The sequence below is a fragment of the Mustelus asterias genome, chromosome 18 (genome assembly GCF_964213995.1).
Source record: "Mustelus asterias chromosome 18, sMusAst1.hap1.1, whole genome shotgun sequence".
In the NCBI taxonomy this organism is placed as follows: domain Eukaryota; kingdom Metazoa; phylum Chordata; class Chondrichthyes; order Carcharhiniformes; family Triakidae; genus Mustelus; species Mustelus asterias.
Window position 1 is genome coordinate 2,700,418 of NC_135818.1, and position 12,299 is coordinate 2,712,716.

Below are 12,299 nucleotides of genomic sequence, written 5' to 3' on the forward strand. Positions count from 1 at the left end.
CTCCTCCCCCCCCCCCCACGCACTTCCTCCTCCCCCCCCCCCCACGCCCTCCTCCTCCCACCCCCCCCACGCCCTCCTCCTCCCCCCCCCCACGCCCTCCTCCTCCCCCCCCCCCACGCCCTCCTCCTCCCCCCCCCCCACGCCCTCCTCCTCCCCCCCCCCACGCCCTCCTCTCCCCCCCCCCCCCACGCCCTCCTCCTCCCCCCCTCCCCCCCCACTCCCTCCTCCCCCCCCCCACGCCCCTCCTCCTCCCCCCCCCCACGCCCTCCTCCTCCCCCCTCCTCCCCCCCCACGCCCTCCTCCTCCCCCCCCCCACGCCCTCCTCCTCCCCCCCCCACGCCCTCCTCCTCCCCCCCCCCACGCCCTCCTCCTCCCCCCCCCCACGCCCTCCTCCCCCCACGCCCTCCTCCTCCCCCCCCCCACGCCCTCCTCCTCCCCCCCCACGCCCTCCTCCTCCCCCCCCCCACGCCCTCCTCCTCCCCCCCCCCACGCCCTCCCTCCCTCCCCCCCCCCACGCCCTCCTCCTCCCCCCCCCACGCCCTCCTCCTCCCCCCCCACGCCCTCCTCCTCCCCCCCCCACGCCCTCCTCCTCCCCCCCCCACGCCCTCCTCCTCCCCCCCCACGCCCTCCTCCTCCCCCCCCCCCGCCCTCCTCCTCCCCCCCCCACGCCCTCCTCCCCTCCCCCCCCACGCCCTCCTCCTCCCCCCCCACGCCCTCCTCCTCCCCCCCCCACGCCCTCCTCCTCCCCCCCCCACGCCCTCCCTCCTCCCCCCCCCACGCCCTCCTCCTCCCCCCCCCACGCCCTCCTCCTCCCCCCCCCACGCCCTCCTCCTCCCCCCCCACGCCCTCCTCCTCCCCCCCCACGCCCTCCTCCTCCCCCCCCACGCCCTCCTCCTCCCCCCCCCACGCCCTCCTCCTCCCCCCACGCCCTCCTCCTCCCCCCCACGCCCTCCTCCTCCCCCCCCACGCCCTCCTCCTCCCCCCCCACGCCCTCCTCCTCCCCCCCCCCACGCCCTCCTCCTCCCCCCCCCCCCCACGCCCTCCTCCTCCCCCCCCCCCTCCCCTCCTCCTCCCCCACGCCCTCCTCCTCCCCCCCCCACGCCCTCCCTCCTCCCCCCCCCACGCCCTCCTCCTCCCCCCCCCCCACGCCCTCCTCCTCCCCCCCCCCCACGCCCTCCTCCTCCCCCCCCCCACGCCCTCCCTCCTCCCCCCCCCCCCACGCCCTCCTCCTCCCCCCCCCCCCACCGCCCTCCTCCTCCCCCCCCCCCACGCCCTCATTCGCCCTCGCGCCCACCCCCTCGCGCCCACCCCCCTCGCGCCCACCCCCCTCGCGCCCACCCCCCTCGCGCCCACCCCCCTCGCGCCCACCCCCCTCGCGCCCACCGCCCAATCCACGTAATGAGCCAGGCGAGTGTCTTCTGCTTGTGACTCTGAGAAGGGTCTCCAAATCAAACTCAATCTTTAGAGACATGTTGCCGCATTTTAAAACTTATATATTTAACATATTTCATTTGCTGAGAAATTGAATAGTGTCCCTAAATAACATAAATACAGGCCTGATGGGGCGGCACAGTGGTTAGCACTGATGTCTCACAGCGCCAGTGACCTGTCGGGTGACTGCCTGTGCAGAGTTTGCATGTTCTCCCTGTTTCTTCAGAAGGAACGATTCAAAACGTTGCGAATGAAAATGCAACAAAACTTAATCCAACTTCTAAATCACAGAAAAGTTTAATAAAGAAACATCATTATTCCAAACTTGGGGCCTCGCCCTGGGCCAATCCAAGTTCCCCACAATTCTACATACTTCCTTATTTATAGTGAATCAGCTGGTCAGCTGACTATTACATCACTCTGTAATTGGTTCCATGGTTTACTGGGTCAGCTGACCCTTATATCTTGTTCCCATTGGTCACATTACATCCAATCAAAGTTGTCACCGGTTACATTCTAACACTCCCCGTCTCTGCGTGGGTTTGCTCCGTGTGAACAAAGAACAAAGAAAATTTCAGCACAGGGACAGGCCCTTCGGCCCTCCAAGCCTGCACTGACCACACTGCCCGACTGAACTAAAGCCCCTACTCTTCTGGGGACCATGTCCCTCTATTCCCATCCTATTCATGTATTTGTCAAGATGCCCCTTAAACGTCACTATCGTATCTGCTTCCACTACCTCCCCCGACAGCGAGTTCCAGGCACCCAACACCCTCTGAGTAAAAAAAAACTTGCCTCGTACATCTCCTTTAAACCTTGCCCCTCGCACCTTAAACCTATGCCCCCTAGTAATTGACTCTTCCACCCTGGGAAAAAGCTTCTGACTATCCAAAACCGGGTGCTCCGGTTTCCTCCCACAGGCCAAAGATGGTTCGGTTGAATGACCATGCTAAATTGCCCCTTAGAGTCGAGGGGATTAGCAGGGTACATACGTAGTGTTATGGGGATAGGGCCTGGGTGAGGTTGTTGTCGGTCAATGCAGGTTTGACCACCACCTGCGCTGCAAGGATTCTGATTCGATGTCTAAAATCTGTCACCATTGGGACTGAGTGTGCTGACTTTTCCTGGATTTTGAATACTTGCTAGATCAAATGGGAGCAGGAAGGTGAATATTTTACCTGCAAGTTTCTAAACCGGCCTGAGCTTGTTCTGACTTGTTTCTGACACCAGCAATTTCTCCTCGACACCTGTATTAACCCACAACATATTCTCAGTGAGGCAAGTTCCTCATTTAATCCCCGTATCTAATATCCAGGCTTCAGGGCGAGGCACCAAAAATACTGTTCCGGGATTACGATAACTTCAAGGATGTGCACTCATAACCACATACTGTGTTTCAAAGAGTTTGCTATTATTCTTATTTTTCCCCATTCAGTGTGTTGTGTGCGCTGAGAAAAATGTATGGTTTTGGACAATTCCGGTTTTCCTACAGCCAGATTTGGAATACTGTACCTGTATTGATATTAGTCTTGCAATACCAGCTTCACTTCTGTAAATTGAGTTAAGGTTCACAATAGTTTTGAGTTGATATTTGTACGTCAAATAACACTTCTGACGCTTTCGCTGGAAATGCTTTGATTCTTCGGTTGATAATTCAGGACAATTTGCAGAGTGCATTTGGACCCCAAGCGGCTTTTTCGCCGAATAGGTACTCATGCAGTTAATCATGTGTAGAATTAGACAAGGGATTGGAGAAATTGAAAATTATCCACAATAATGTGGAAAGAATGCAGCCCAAATCCGAAAGGATTGCCCAGTCGCGATCTCTTGAGCCTGCTCCATCATTCAGTGAGATCACAGTTGATCTCCAGTGTAATTCTATCCACCATATCCCCTAATTCCTTTCATTAAACAAATAGCCTTGATCTCAAATTTAAATTACTTTTAAGTAAATTCTCTTCTCCTGTCGTCCTTTGTGTGAAGAAACCTTTAAGTTCTCTAAAGAATAGCTTGTCTCTGACTTAGACATGTCTCCTTTTCTTAGACTTCCACACTATGGAAAAGGTTTCTCTACTCACCTTATCAACTGGGTGGCACAGTGGATGGCATTGCTGCCTCTCAGCACCAGGGACCATGGTTCGATTCCAACCTTGGGTGACTGTCCGTGTGGAGTTTGCGCATTCTCCCCTTATCTGTCTGGGTTTCCTCCGGGTGCTCCTGTTTCCACCCACAGTCCAAATATATGCAGGGTAAATGTGCCAGGTTATGGGGATAGGGTGGAAGGTGGTGGTCCTTGGTAAGAGAGTCTCTTTCAGAGAGTCGGTGCAGACTCAATGGGCCGAATAGCCTCCTTCTGCACTGTATGGTTCTATGCTCTCTTCCTAATTTTATTCTCTCAGCTATACTAATATACAGCACCAATGTTCATTGGCAAATTCTGATGTATGGCTTTCTACTGCATTATCTAAGTTTTTAATAATTATAATGAATAGTTGAGGCTCCAGCACAGACCGTCGTGGGACACCGTGCGTCGCCTCCTCATAATTAGAGTACATATCCATTATCCTTACTCCCTATCCTTTACCACCTAAACAACCTCCACCAGGTCAATAATTTGCCTTCAATTCCATGAGCTTTAATTTCAACTGACAGTCTCTGGAGTGGAGCATTATTGAGTGCCTGAAAATTGCTTTTCTGGTCTCACTGTTGCGAAATTGAGGAAACATTGCAAGATCATGGTATAAAATACATACAATCATAGCATTTGGAAAGGTAGTAATTCCAAGTGAGTGATAGTAACAATATTATAAACTAATTGACTGAAAATGATTATTCACCTCCGTCCATGCATGTGTAAGTTAATATTGATTGATTCAATGCATTTGTATTGTTTCAATTCGAAAAAGCTAATAAAACAACTTGCTATTTTTGTCCTTTCAGGATAGCCCCGAATTCGATCTGGTGTTTGAGAATGCCTTTGACCAGTGGGCTGCAAACACAGCCTCAGAGAAATGCACTTTCTTTCAAATCCTTCACAATATTTCTCAGCGATATCTTTCCGACAAGAAGCCAGAGTTCATCAATTGCCAATCTAAAGTGGTGGGAGGTAAGTCTGCCTTTGTTACATTGTGATTAGACTGAGAGATATGGGGATCTAAAGACAATTATCTGTTAATTGAGTTGTAATTAAGCACCAGGATCCTGGCTGAAAATCCTGGCTTTGTTAATTAAGAATCAAAGCTGATCGTGTTACTCAGCAGCAGAAGTGATTATTTAGTTCCAAATCCGATTGTCTGTGACTCGGTCTGTGCTCTGTAGAGGTGACTATTTGACTCCAAATCCGATTGTCAGACCTGCTGATATTTCCCAGCATTTTCAGATTCCAGCATCCGCAGTATTTTGCTTTTGTATAATGATGTGTCTTGTCTGTGTGTGTCTCTGTCTTGCTGCCGCTCACTCTCATTCCCACGTGCTCTCACACATTGACACTCCCAAAGACCCTGCTCCGAAATGATGAAACTTAATGTACCTTAGAGTCACAAAGCAGTAGAGAGAACGGGGAACATCAGGAGGTGAGTGGCTCCGGAGCACATTGGACGCCATCTAGTGGTTAACCCATTGTGTCATCACAAGCAGATTTCCTGAAAATCTGGAGATTGACACATGTTGTATTATGAAGGTAACAGGATCATGTAAAACCAAACATCTGTTTTATCATTTACTTTAAGGATTTTTTTTTTTGTTTCTCCTCTTGGCACTAACAACCTTCCAATGGCTTTCTCATGTCTCAGACCGGACACTGTATTTGGGTTTGCAGACAATCTAAAGCTGTGCAGGGCATCATGTTGCTGTTCTCAAATAACATCCACACACACACCTGACAATACTGGAACTTTACTTGCATTCCTCCCCCTTCATACTCCTGTATGCCTGAGAATGATGCAAGTTGCTAATTCCTCCACCTCCCTGCATTGATGCCTCTGAGGAATTGTCTTGGATATGTTCTGCAATGCCCAGAGTGCTAAGAGGAAACTTATAAGGCACTAACTTTTATTCTGAGGGAGTCAGTTAAACTAGTGAGGTCACAATAGATAGGAAACAATTGTCAAAACAAACACTGACACTACATACACGTGACGTTTGCTTCAATCCCATAGAAGATAGCATAATTCAATATTGGGAATAAACTTGTGATCATCTGTACAACAATAACAAATGTCAGCAATCAGAAAGGTAAGATCGTGTCGCATTAACCTCCTTGTCTTGAGCAAGTGGCCCAACTAAATGGATCGTGGTAAGTCCCATGACGTGTGTTGGCGTATGAATCTTTTTGTAAAGCTTTTCACGCAAAAGGATATTGATTAAAACCGGGGATTCAGGATGTTTTGCGATGGATGGAAGATCGGCAATCAGCCATCATCAAAGGAGATGAGTTAGGGGATAAAACCGAGTGGGATTGTCAAAGCTTGATACTACAACCAATACTGTTTCTAATGGATATAAAATATTATCATTTTTAGATTACATCAAACTAGGAGAGGCAGTGGAATTGAAAGAAACAGGTCAGAAATTAGACAAGCGTTGGGCAAAATGTACATAATTCTGTCACAAGTGTCAAAAAAAATGAGTGGTTAGTATTGGAAATAAAATTGAAGAATATTTCATAAATAGTTTTGAAATAGGATGAAGACAAAAGAAACCAAGAAGCGTTTGCAGATTCAATGCTAAACCAGAATGAAGCAGCTGCGAAGAAAGCTAATTGAGTGTCAAATGATGTAACCAAAACAGGAGAATGTAACTTAGGAGGAAATGGTGATTGAAGTATGTGTAATGTTTTCATGTGGCTGCATTTCCAGCTCTGTTCACCAAGGAATCAGGCATTCAAGCATTTCAGGAAGTGCAAAGAACGAGTAGGTTGATCTTTCATCCAAAAGCAAAATAACACAGGTGCTGAAAATCTGAAATAAATCAGAAGATGCTGGAAATACTCAGCAGCGGGTCTGGCAGCATCTGTAGAGAGTGAAGCAGAGGTAATGTTTCAGGTCAGAACTTTCAGTTCAGCTTGAGTAAGGAGGAAAGATTTGGATTTTTGAGTCTGAAAAAAAGGCTATCTAGAATTATGTAACATTAACCACTTTATTATATACTTATCGATATATAGAATAAACTTCCAGATTGAACAGTGGATGCGTAAGACCTAGAATGATTTAAAGAGCAATCTGAATGTCTGTAAAGTGGGTCAGGAGGGGCAGTGTTGAGATCTCTCTGGGTGGCTTAATTTAATATAGGTCAAATGGCCTTGTTCTTGAATCTTGTGTATCCTGATGCTGTTGCTGCTCCAAAGGATGTATCTAAAGGACAAGGAAGGGTTGCTGAAGAAGGGACCCATTCTTGGAAGTGAGTGAGTGATGCTGGTAGGTGCAGTCAGCATTGCAAACATGGACAAGTTGAGTATGACTTTGAAAGGCTGACCTGTTTACACAAATCTCAGTCTGACGGCCTTTACTTGCAAGAAATAGTGACTTATCCCACCAGACAGTTGGGTGAGTTTTGTGCCAAGTGAAATATCAGCCATTCGAGTACATTTTTTTTTTGTGAATGCTGTCATCTTGTCAGAACTAGGAGACTTTCTACATTTCAAATCATCTAGCCTAGTTAGGAGCAAGGAAGAGATTTATGTTTTGATTCCCTCTGCCTGTCAGTGAACTATCTGCTCACATTACTGTTTCATTTTTCATAAATATCTGGGCCGTAGCAGCTACCTGTGCGTAGCAAGTGTCTGCATTCCTTGTGACAGTCTCTTAGAATCAATACACGTGCAAACTCAGCATCATCATGATAAAACCCTAATGAGCTTTGAGTGTCTTCGTAAGGGCTAACCTGTTCTGGATATCTCCACATTGGAGCACACTCTTTTACTTGCCCAGTGTAACGCCTCATAAATCCAAATGTGTCAGTTTCTTTTAATATTGAACGGGCTCCCCCTATTGCAGTGTTAATGTAAGCCTACTTGTGACACTAATAAATAAACTTCAACTTAAAACTTATGACGTGTTTCAACTTAATTGGATTTTAATTGGACCACATAGTTGTCTCCTCATAATTTGTTGACTACCTTTCAGAAACCGGAATTGCTTGGAATAATAACCTTGTCTAGCTGCTTTCACATTGAGATTGAGAATAAGAAGTAAGAGATTAAAAAGTTACTTCTGAAAATCTTTTATGAACGTGGTTGAACTGAGCTTACGTTTTGTACTTTTAATTATTTCTGAAATACATGTGAAGCTGCATCGTTGGTGCAGGTTCTGCACTGAGTTGCTATCTTTGGCTACAGTGGGTGAAATGTTGTACCACCGTAACCTACCTTAAGACCACACAACGTGTTTGCTTTATGATAACCTCGGCCTGCACTGCTGTGAGATCATTCTTTTAAATTCCTGCAATGGATATCAAATATCAGAGCAAACAAGCAGCTGTGTACATACAAACATCTATATCGACGTATCCGTGTTTGTATATGTGTATATACATTGAAAAGTCAACATTTACTGCTTTAAATTGTAGCTATTTCCTGAATGTTATGGACAATTAATGCAGAACACTGATGAGAAAATATCATTATTGATGTGTGCACTGGAATTGCAAGTGCATCAACTCTCCATAATCCAGACAAAGCTTCAAAGAATTTAGCAGCCAAAAGTTCCTGTTGTATGGAATAAGATGTGACATTTCCTTCCAGGAATTGTACGAATGAGAAGCACTTTAAGCTCTCAGAAGTGTGTTTATGGAATATTCTCAATTCTTGTTTGATAAATTCAAGAGCATTGTTTTGTTTTAAATGTTAAGGAAGTACTTACCTCAACATTAACTGTAGCAAATAGCTTTATTTCCTATTGGGAGAATTATGATTTATACGGTGTTATTATGTATATCCACTGTAGGGAAACAGATACACTGGAATGGCTTAGGGAAGAGGACTCCTGAACTGTGTAGCCACTTGGCATAACTGTGTTTAGAACACTGAGCTACAGGCATCCTCTCATTCCAGTTCATGCCAGTGTATCTGCTCCAAAGAGATGCACACCCCAGTCTTTTAGTGAGCCATGTATCTCAGAAAACCACTTAATTTCCTTTCAAACAAGGAATTTTCTTCCCAACACTTTTCCCCCTCTTTTTGTCCCAGAGAGGTATATAGCATTGCAAACATTACCAGTGGGTTAATACCTTTCCTAGTGAACCTAGGTTAAGAATAGAAGTATTATTCAACCATGAAAGACGCCACGATAGCATAGTGGTTATGTTGCAAGATTAGTAATCCAGAGATCTGATCTATTCCTCTGGAGACCTGAGTACAAGTCCCACCTTGGCAGCTGAGAAATTTAAATTTGGCTAATGAAGCAAGTATCAGTAATGGTGACTATGAAACTATTAGATTGTTTTATAACCCATCTGGTTCACTAATGAACATTAAAAGGAGAGCTGCTATCCTTACCCAATCTGACCTATACGTAACTCCAGACCCACAGCAATGTGGTTGACTGTTAACTGTTTTCTAAAATAGCCTATTAAACTTTTCAGTTGTATTAAATCCCTACAAAGAAGTTTAGTAAGAATAAAATCAGACAGAACATCTGGCATCAACCTAGGCACCGAAAATAACAAAAGCACACCCTGCCCAATCAACTATGCAAACTTGCCCTCAACCAACGGGAGGGAAGAACCTATTTGACATCATTGTCAACAATCTGCCTGTTGTGGAGGTATCTGTGCACAACAGTGACTAACACACAGCTGTTCAGTGTTTAGTGCTAAATGGGATGCATTCAGGATGGAACTTGCAGTTCAAAAGTGGAACGTCCATCAGGTGCTGTCCATCGGCAGTAGAATTGTACTCCATAATTTGTAATCACATGGCCAGGCATATCCTTCACTTTACCATTGCCATCAATGCAGGAGACCAAGTCTGGATCAATGAGGAGTGCAGGAGAGAATCCAGGAGCTGCGCTAGGCATACCTAAAAACGAGATTCCAACCCGATGAAGCAAAGTGCAGGACTGCGTGTATACTGAACTGCAGAAACTGCATGTTCTATAAACAGATCTAGGGGCGGCACGGTAGCACAGTGGTTAGCACTGCTGCTTCACGGCTCCAGGGTCCCGGGTTCGATTCCCGGCTCGGGTCACTGTCTGTGTGGAGTTTGCACATTCTCCTCGTGTCTGCGTGGGTTTCCTCCGGGTGCTCTGGTTTCCTCCCATATCCAAAGATGTGCAGGTTAGGTTGATTGGCCAGGTTAAAAATTGCCCCTTAGAATCCTGGGATGCGTAGGTTAGAGGGATTAGTGGGTAAATATGTGGGGGTAGGGCCTGGGTGGGATTGTGGTCGGTGCAGACTCGATGGGCCGAATGGCCTCCTTCTGCACTGTAGGGTTTCTATGATTTCTATGAGATCTAAGCAATTCTGTAACAAAAGGATCAGATTGAAGCACCGCAGTCCTGCCACCTCCAGTTACAAATGGTGGTGGACAATTAAATAACTAACTGGAGTGGGGGTGGGAAGTTCAGAGCCCCATCCTCAATGGGTACAAAGATGAGGTTGAAGTGTTTGCAGCTATCTTCATCCTGAAATACTAAACCTAACTAAAACACAGGTTGGGCCCCAGCCTAAGTAGTTTGTCCAGTTCTGGACGTCACACTTCAGAAAGGAACTGAAAACTTTGGCGAGTATACCGAAGAGGTTCAGAGAACGGTTCCAGTGATGAATTACATGGATAGATTGGAGAAGTTGAGATTGCTCAACTTAGAGAAGGAAAGGCTAAAGAGATTTGATAGCGCTCTTTAAAACAATGGAGGGTTTAAATGGAATAAGGAAAGAGAAACAAAAACAGAAAATGCTGGAAAATCTCAGCAGCTCTGACGAAGGGTCATCCAGACTCAAAACATTGGCTCTAATCTCTCTCCATATATGCCGTCAGACCTGCTGAGTTTTTCCAGCATTTTCTGTTTTTGTTTCAGATTCCAGCATCCGCAGTATTTTGCCTCTTTTATAAAGAAAGAGAAACTGATTCCAAAAGCAGAAGGGTTGGTAATGAGAACACAAGGACCTTGAATGATAGCGAGATTGGGAAACCCTTTCTGCAATGAGTGTTAAAGAAATAGTGTGTTGGAAACAGATTGAGTTATAGCTTTCAAGAAGGGAATTGGATAAATGCTGGAAGAGATTGGAGGAATATGGGGAAAGAGCAGCCAGCAATCAGACTTCATGGGGTGAATGGCCCCTTTGTGTGTTACTCTATTCTAATATTCTGTGATATTAGGGTTCCTGTAAAAGCAGCATTGCATGCTGGTAAGTTGCCGCTGCATTCAGTGTTGGTTTGTATTTAACCTTTCTGGGCAATAATTGGTCTGTTTCAGGATCTGCAGTAAGATAGATGTGGCCTGAAGCTGATCCTATATGGAATACAGGCATTGCTTTATAGTGCCCAGTGGGCCAGGTGGACTGTGTTGGAGGAGTTTGTTTTCCTTTCTGCATCAATTGCACTTTTTAGTAGTGCCATGGAGTCAGGAGGTGGTGTTTTTTCTGCTATTGCACGTTACGGAAGTAGTTGCACTGAGTCGAGGCACAGAGCAAAAAAGTAACGTTAGGATCTGATTCTAGAGCTGTACCACTGCACAGTTTGAAGGGGTTTGCGAATTTATCTCTTGGAGAGAACCTCTGTCACGTACCATTCAGGTAGTCACCTCTTATCGGTTGACATGGAGTGGGGGGAGAGTACTTTATAAAGTATAAATAGAATTGCAAAAATTGACAAGTTTGAAACCTGTTTCAAGTCCAAGGTGCCTTCTGGAAAAAAAACTATAAAATAATTCCTTATTGTGTTGATATACAACTGCAGTCTTCAGAAGGGTAGTGACTGGAACAAGAATTGTTTATAACCATGTCGCCAGGAAATTGAAATTATTTTGAGTGATATGTTCCAGCTAAAATTACCCAGCTGTGGCCAATAGAACAGCGCTGAGACTCTGCGGGAAGGGGGAAGTCTACAGCCTCAACCATATGCACTGCATGGGCGTAGACAATCAATTTAATGGCATATTGTTTTATTGACTTTACTGCATTTATAAAGTTCTTCACTTGTTATTCTCAACAGCAGTGAATTGAGCAGATCTGAATTAAAGAAGTTTTTCTAAAGGGCGAACCAGCTGAACTCCAAGGATGCAAGGCCACATTAAAAGTTTGAGCAGGGGTATCCAATATTGAAGGAAAATGTTTATAGTTTTATACTTCATTAGCTTTTCTTCATGTCCAACTTTGACATGCAACATCTTCACCATTCAAATTAAATCCAACGATTTTGCATTCATTCCTTCCTTCCTTTCTCCCTTACTCTCTCGCACTCTTTCCTTTCCGCTTCCTACATATCCTTTATCTCTTATCTCCTGTGGAACTGGTTCTCTTTCTCTGTCCCAGTCGTGTTCCTAAACATGTGCGTTCTTCCCTCAACTCATGTCTCTAATGGTTTTTCTATCTTTTTCTCATTTAATTTTCCTTTCTATCCCTTGCTTTTCCCTCATTTTATCTTGCATCTTTTCCCTGTTTGTCTTTTTCATCCTCCAAGTGTCTTTGTCCTTTCCCTCCCTTATACTTTCTCAGCTGCTGTTCTCTTTCACTAATTCACTTTATTGCTCTCCTCACCTTTTCATCCCCTCACCTAGGGAAAGAATATGAAAAGTTGTGACAGCATGCCTATTCCTTAAGTTGCATAAAACCCATAGTTGGCAGTTAGGCTACTGAACAATCCAAACATCATATATTTCCTAAGTTTGTAGAAATAAAGCACTTGGGAGCAGGATTAGGCCATTCAGCCCTTT

At 45.9% G+C, this 12,299-nt stretch overlaps 1 protein-coding gene across 4 annotated transcripts in view; it reads left to right on the plus strand.

The window, feature by feature from the left end:
- stxbp6 (syntaxin binding protein 6 (amisyn)) overlaps positions 1 to 12,299 on the plus strand; it is a 203,870-nt gene that overhangs the window by 145,240 nt on the left and 46,331 nt on the right. For all 4 annotated transcript variants that reach the window (XR_013499973.1, XR_013499974.1, XM_078233275.1 and 1 more), the window contains exon 4: positions 4,372 to 4,537. Coding sequence is in view for 2 of the 4 variants with exons in the window: in XM_078233275.1 (XP_078089401.1) it covers positions 4,372 to 4,537 (166 nt within the window). In the remaining 2 variants the exon portion in view is untranslated. The remainder of the gene's footprint in view (positions 1 to 4,371; positions 4,538 to 12,299) is intronic.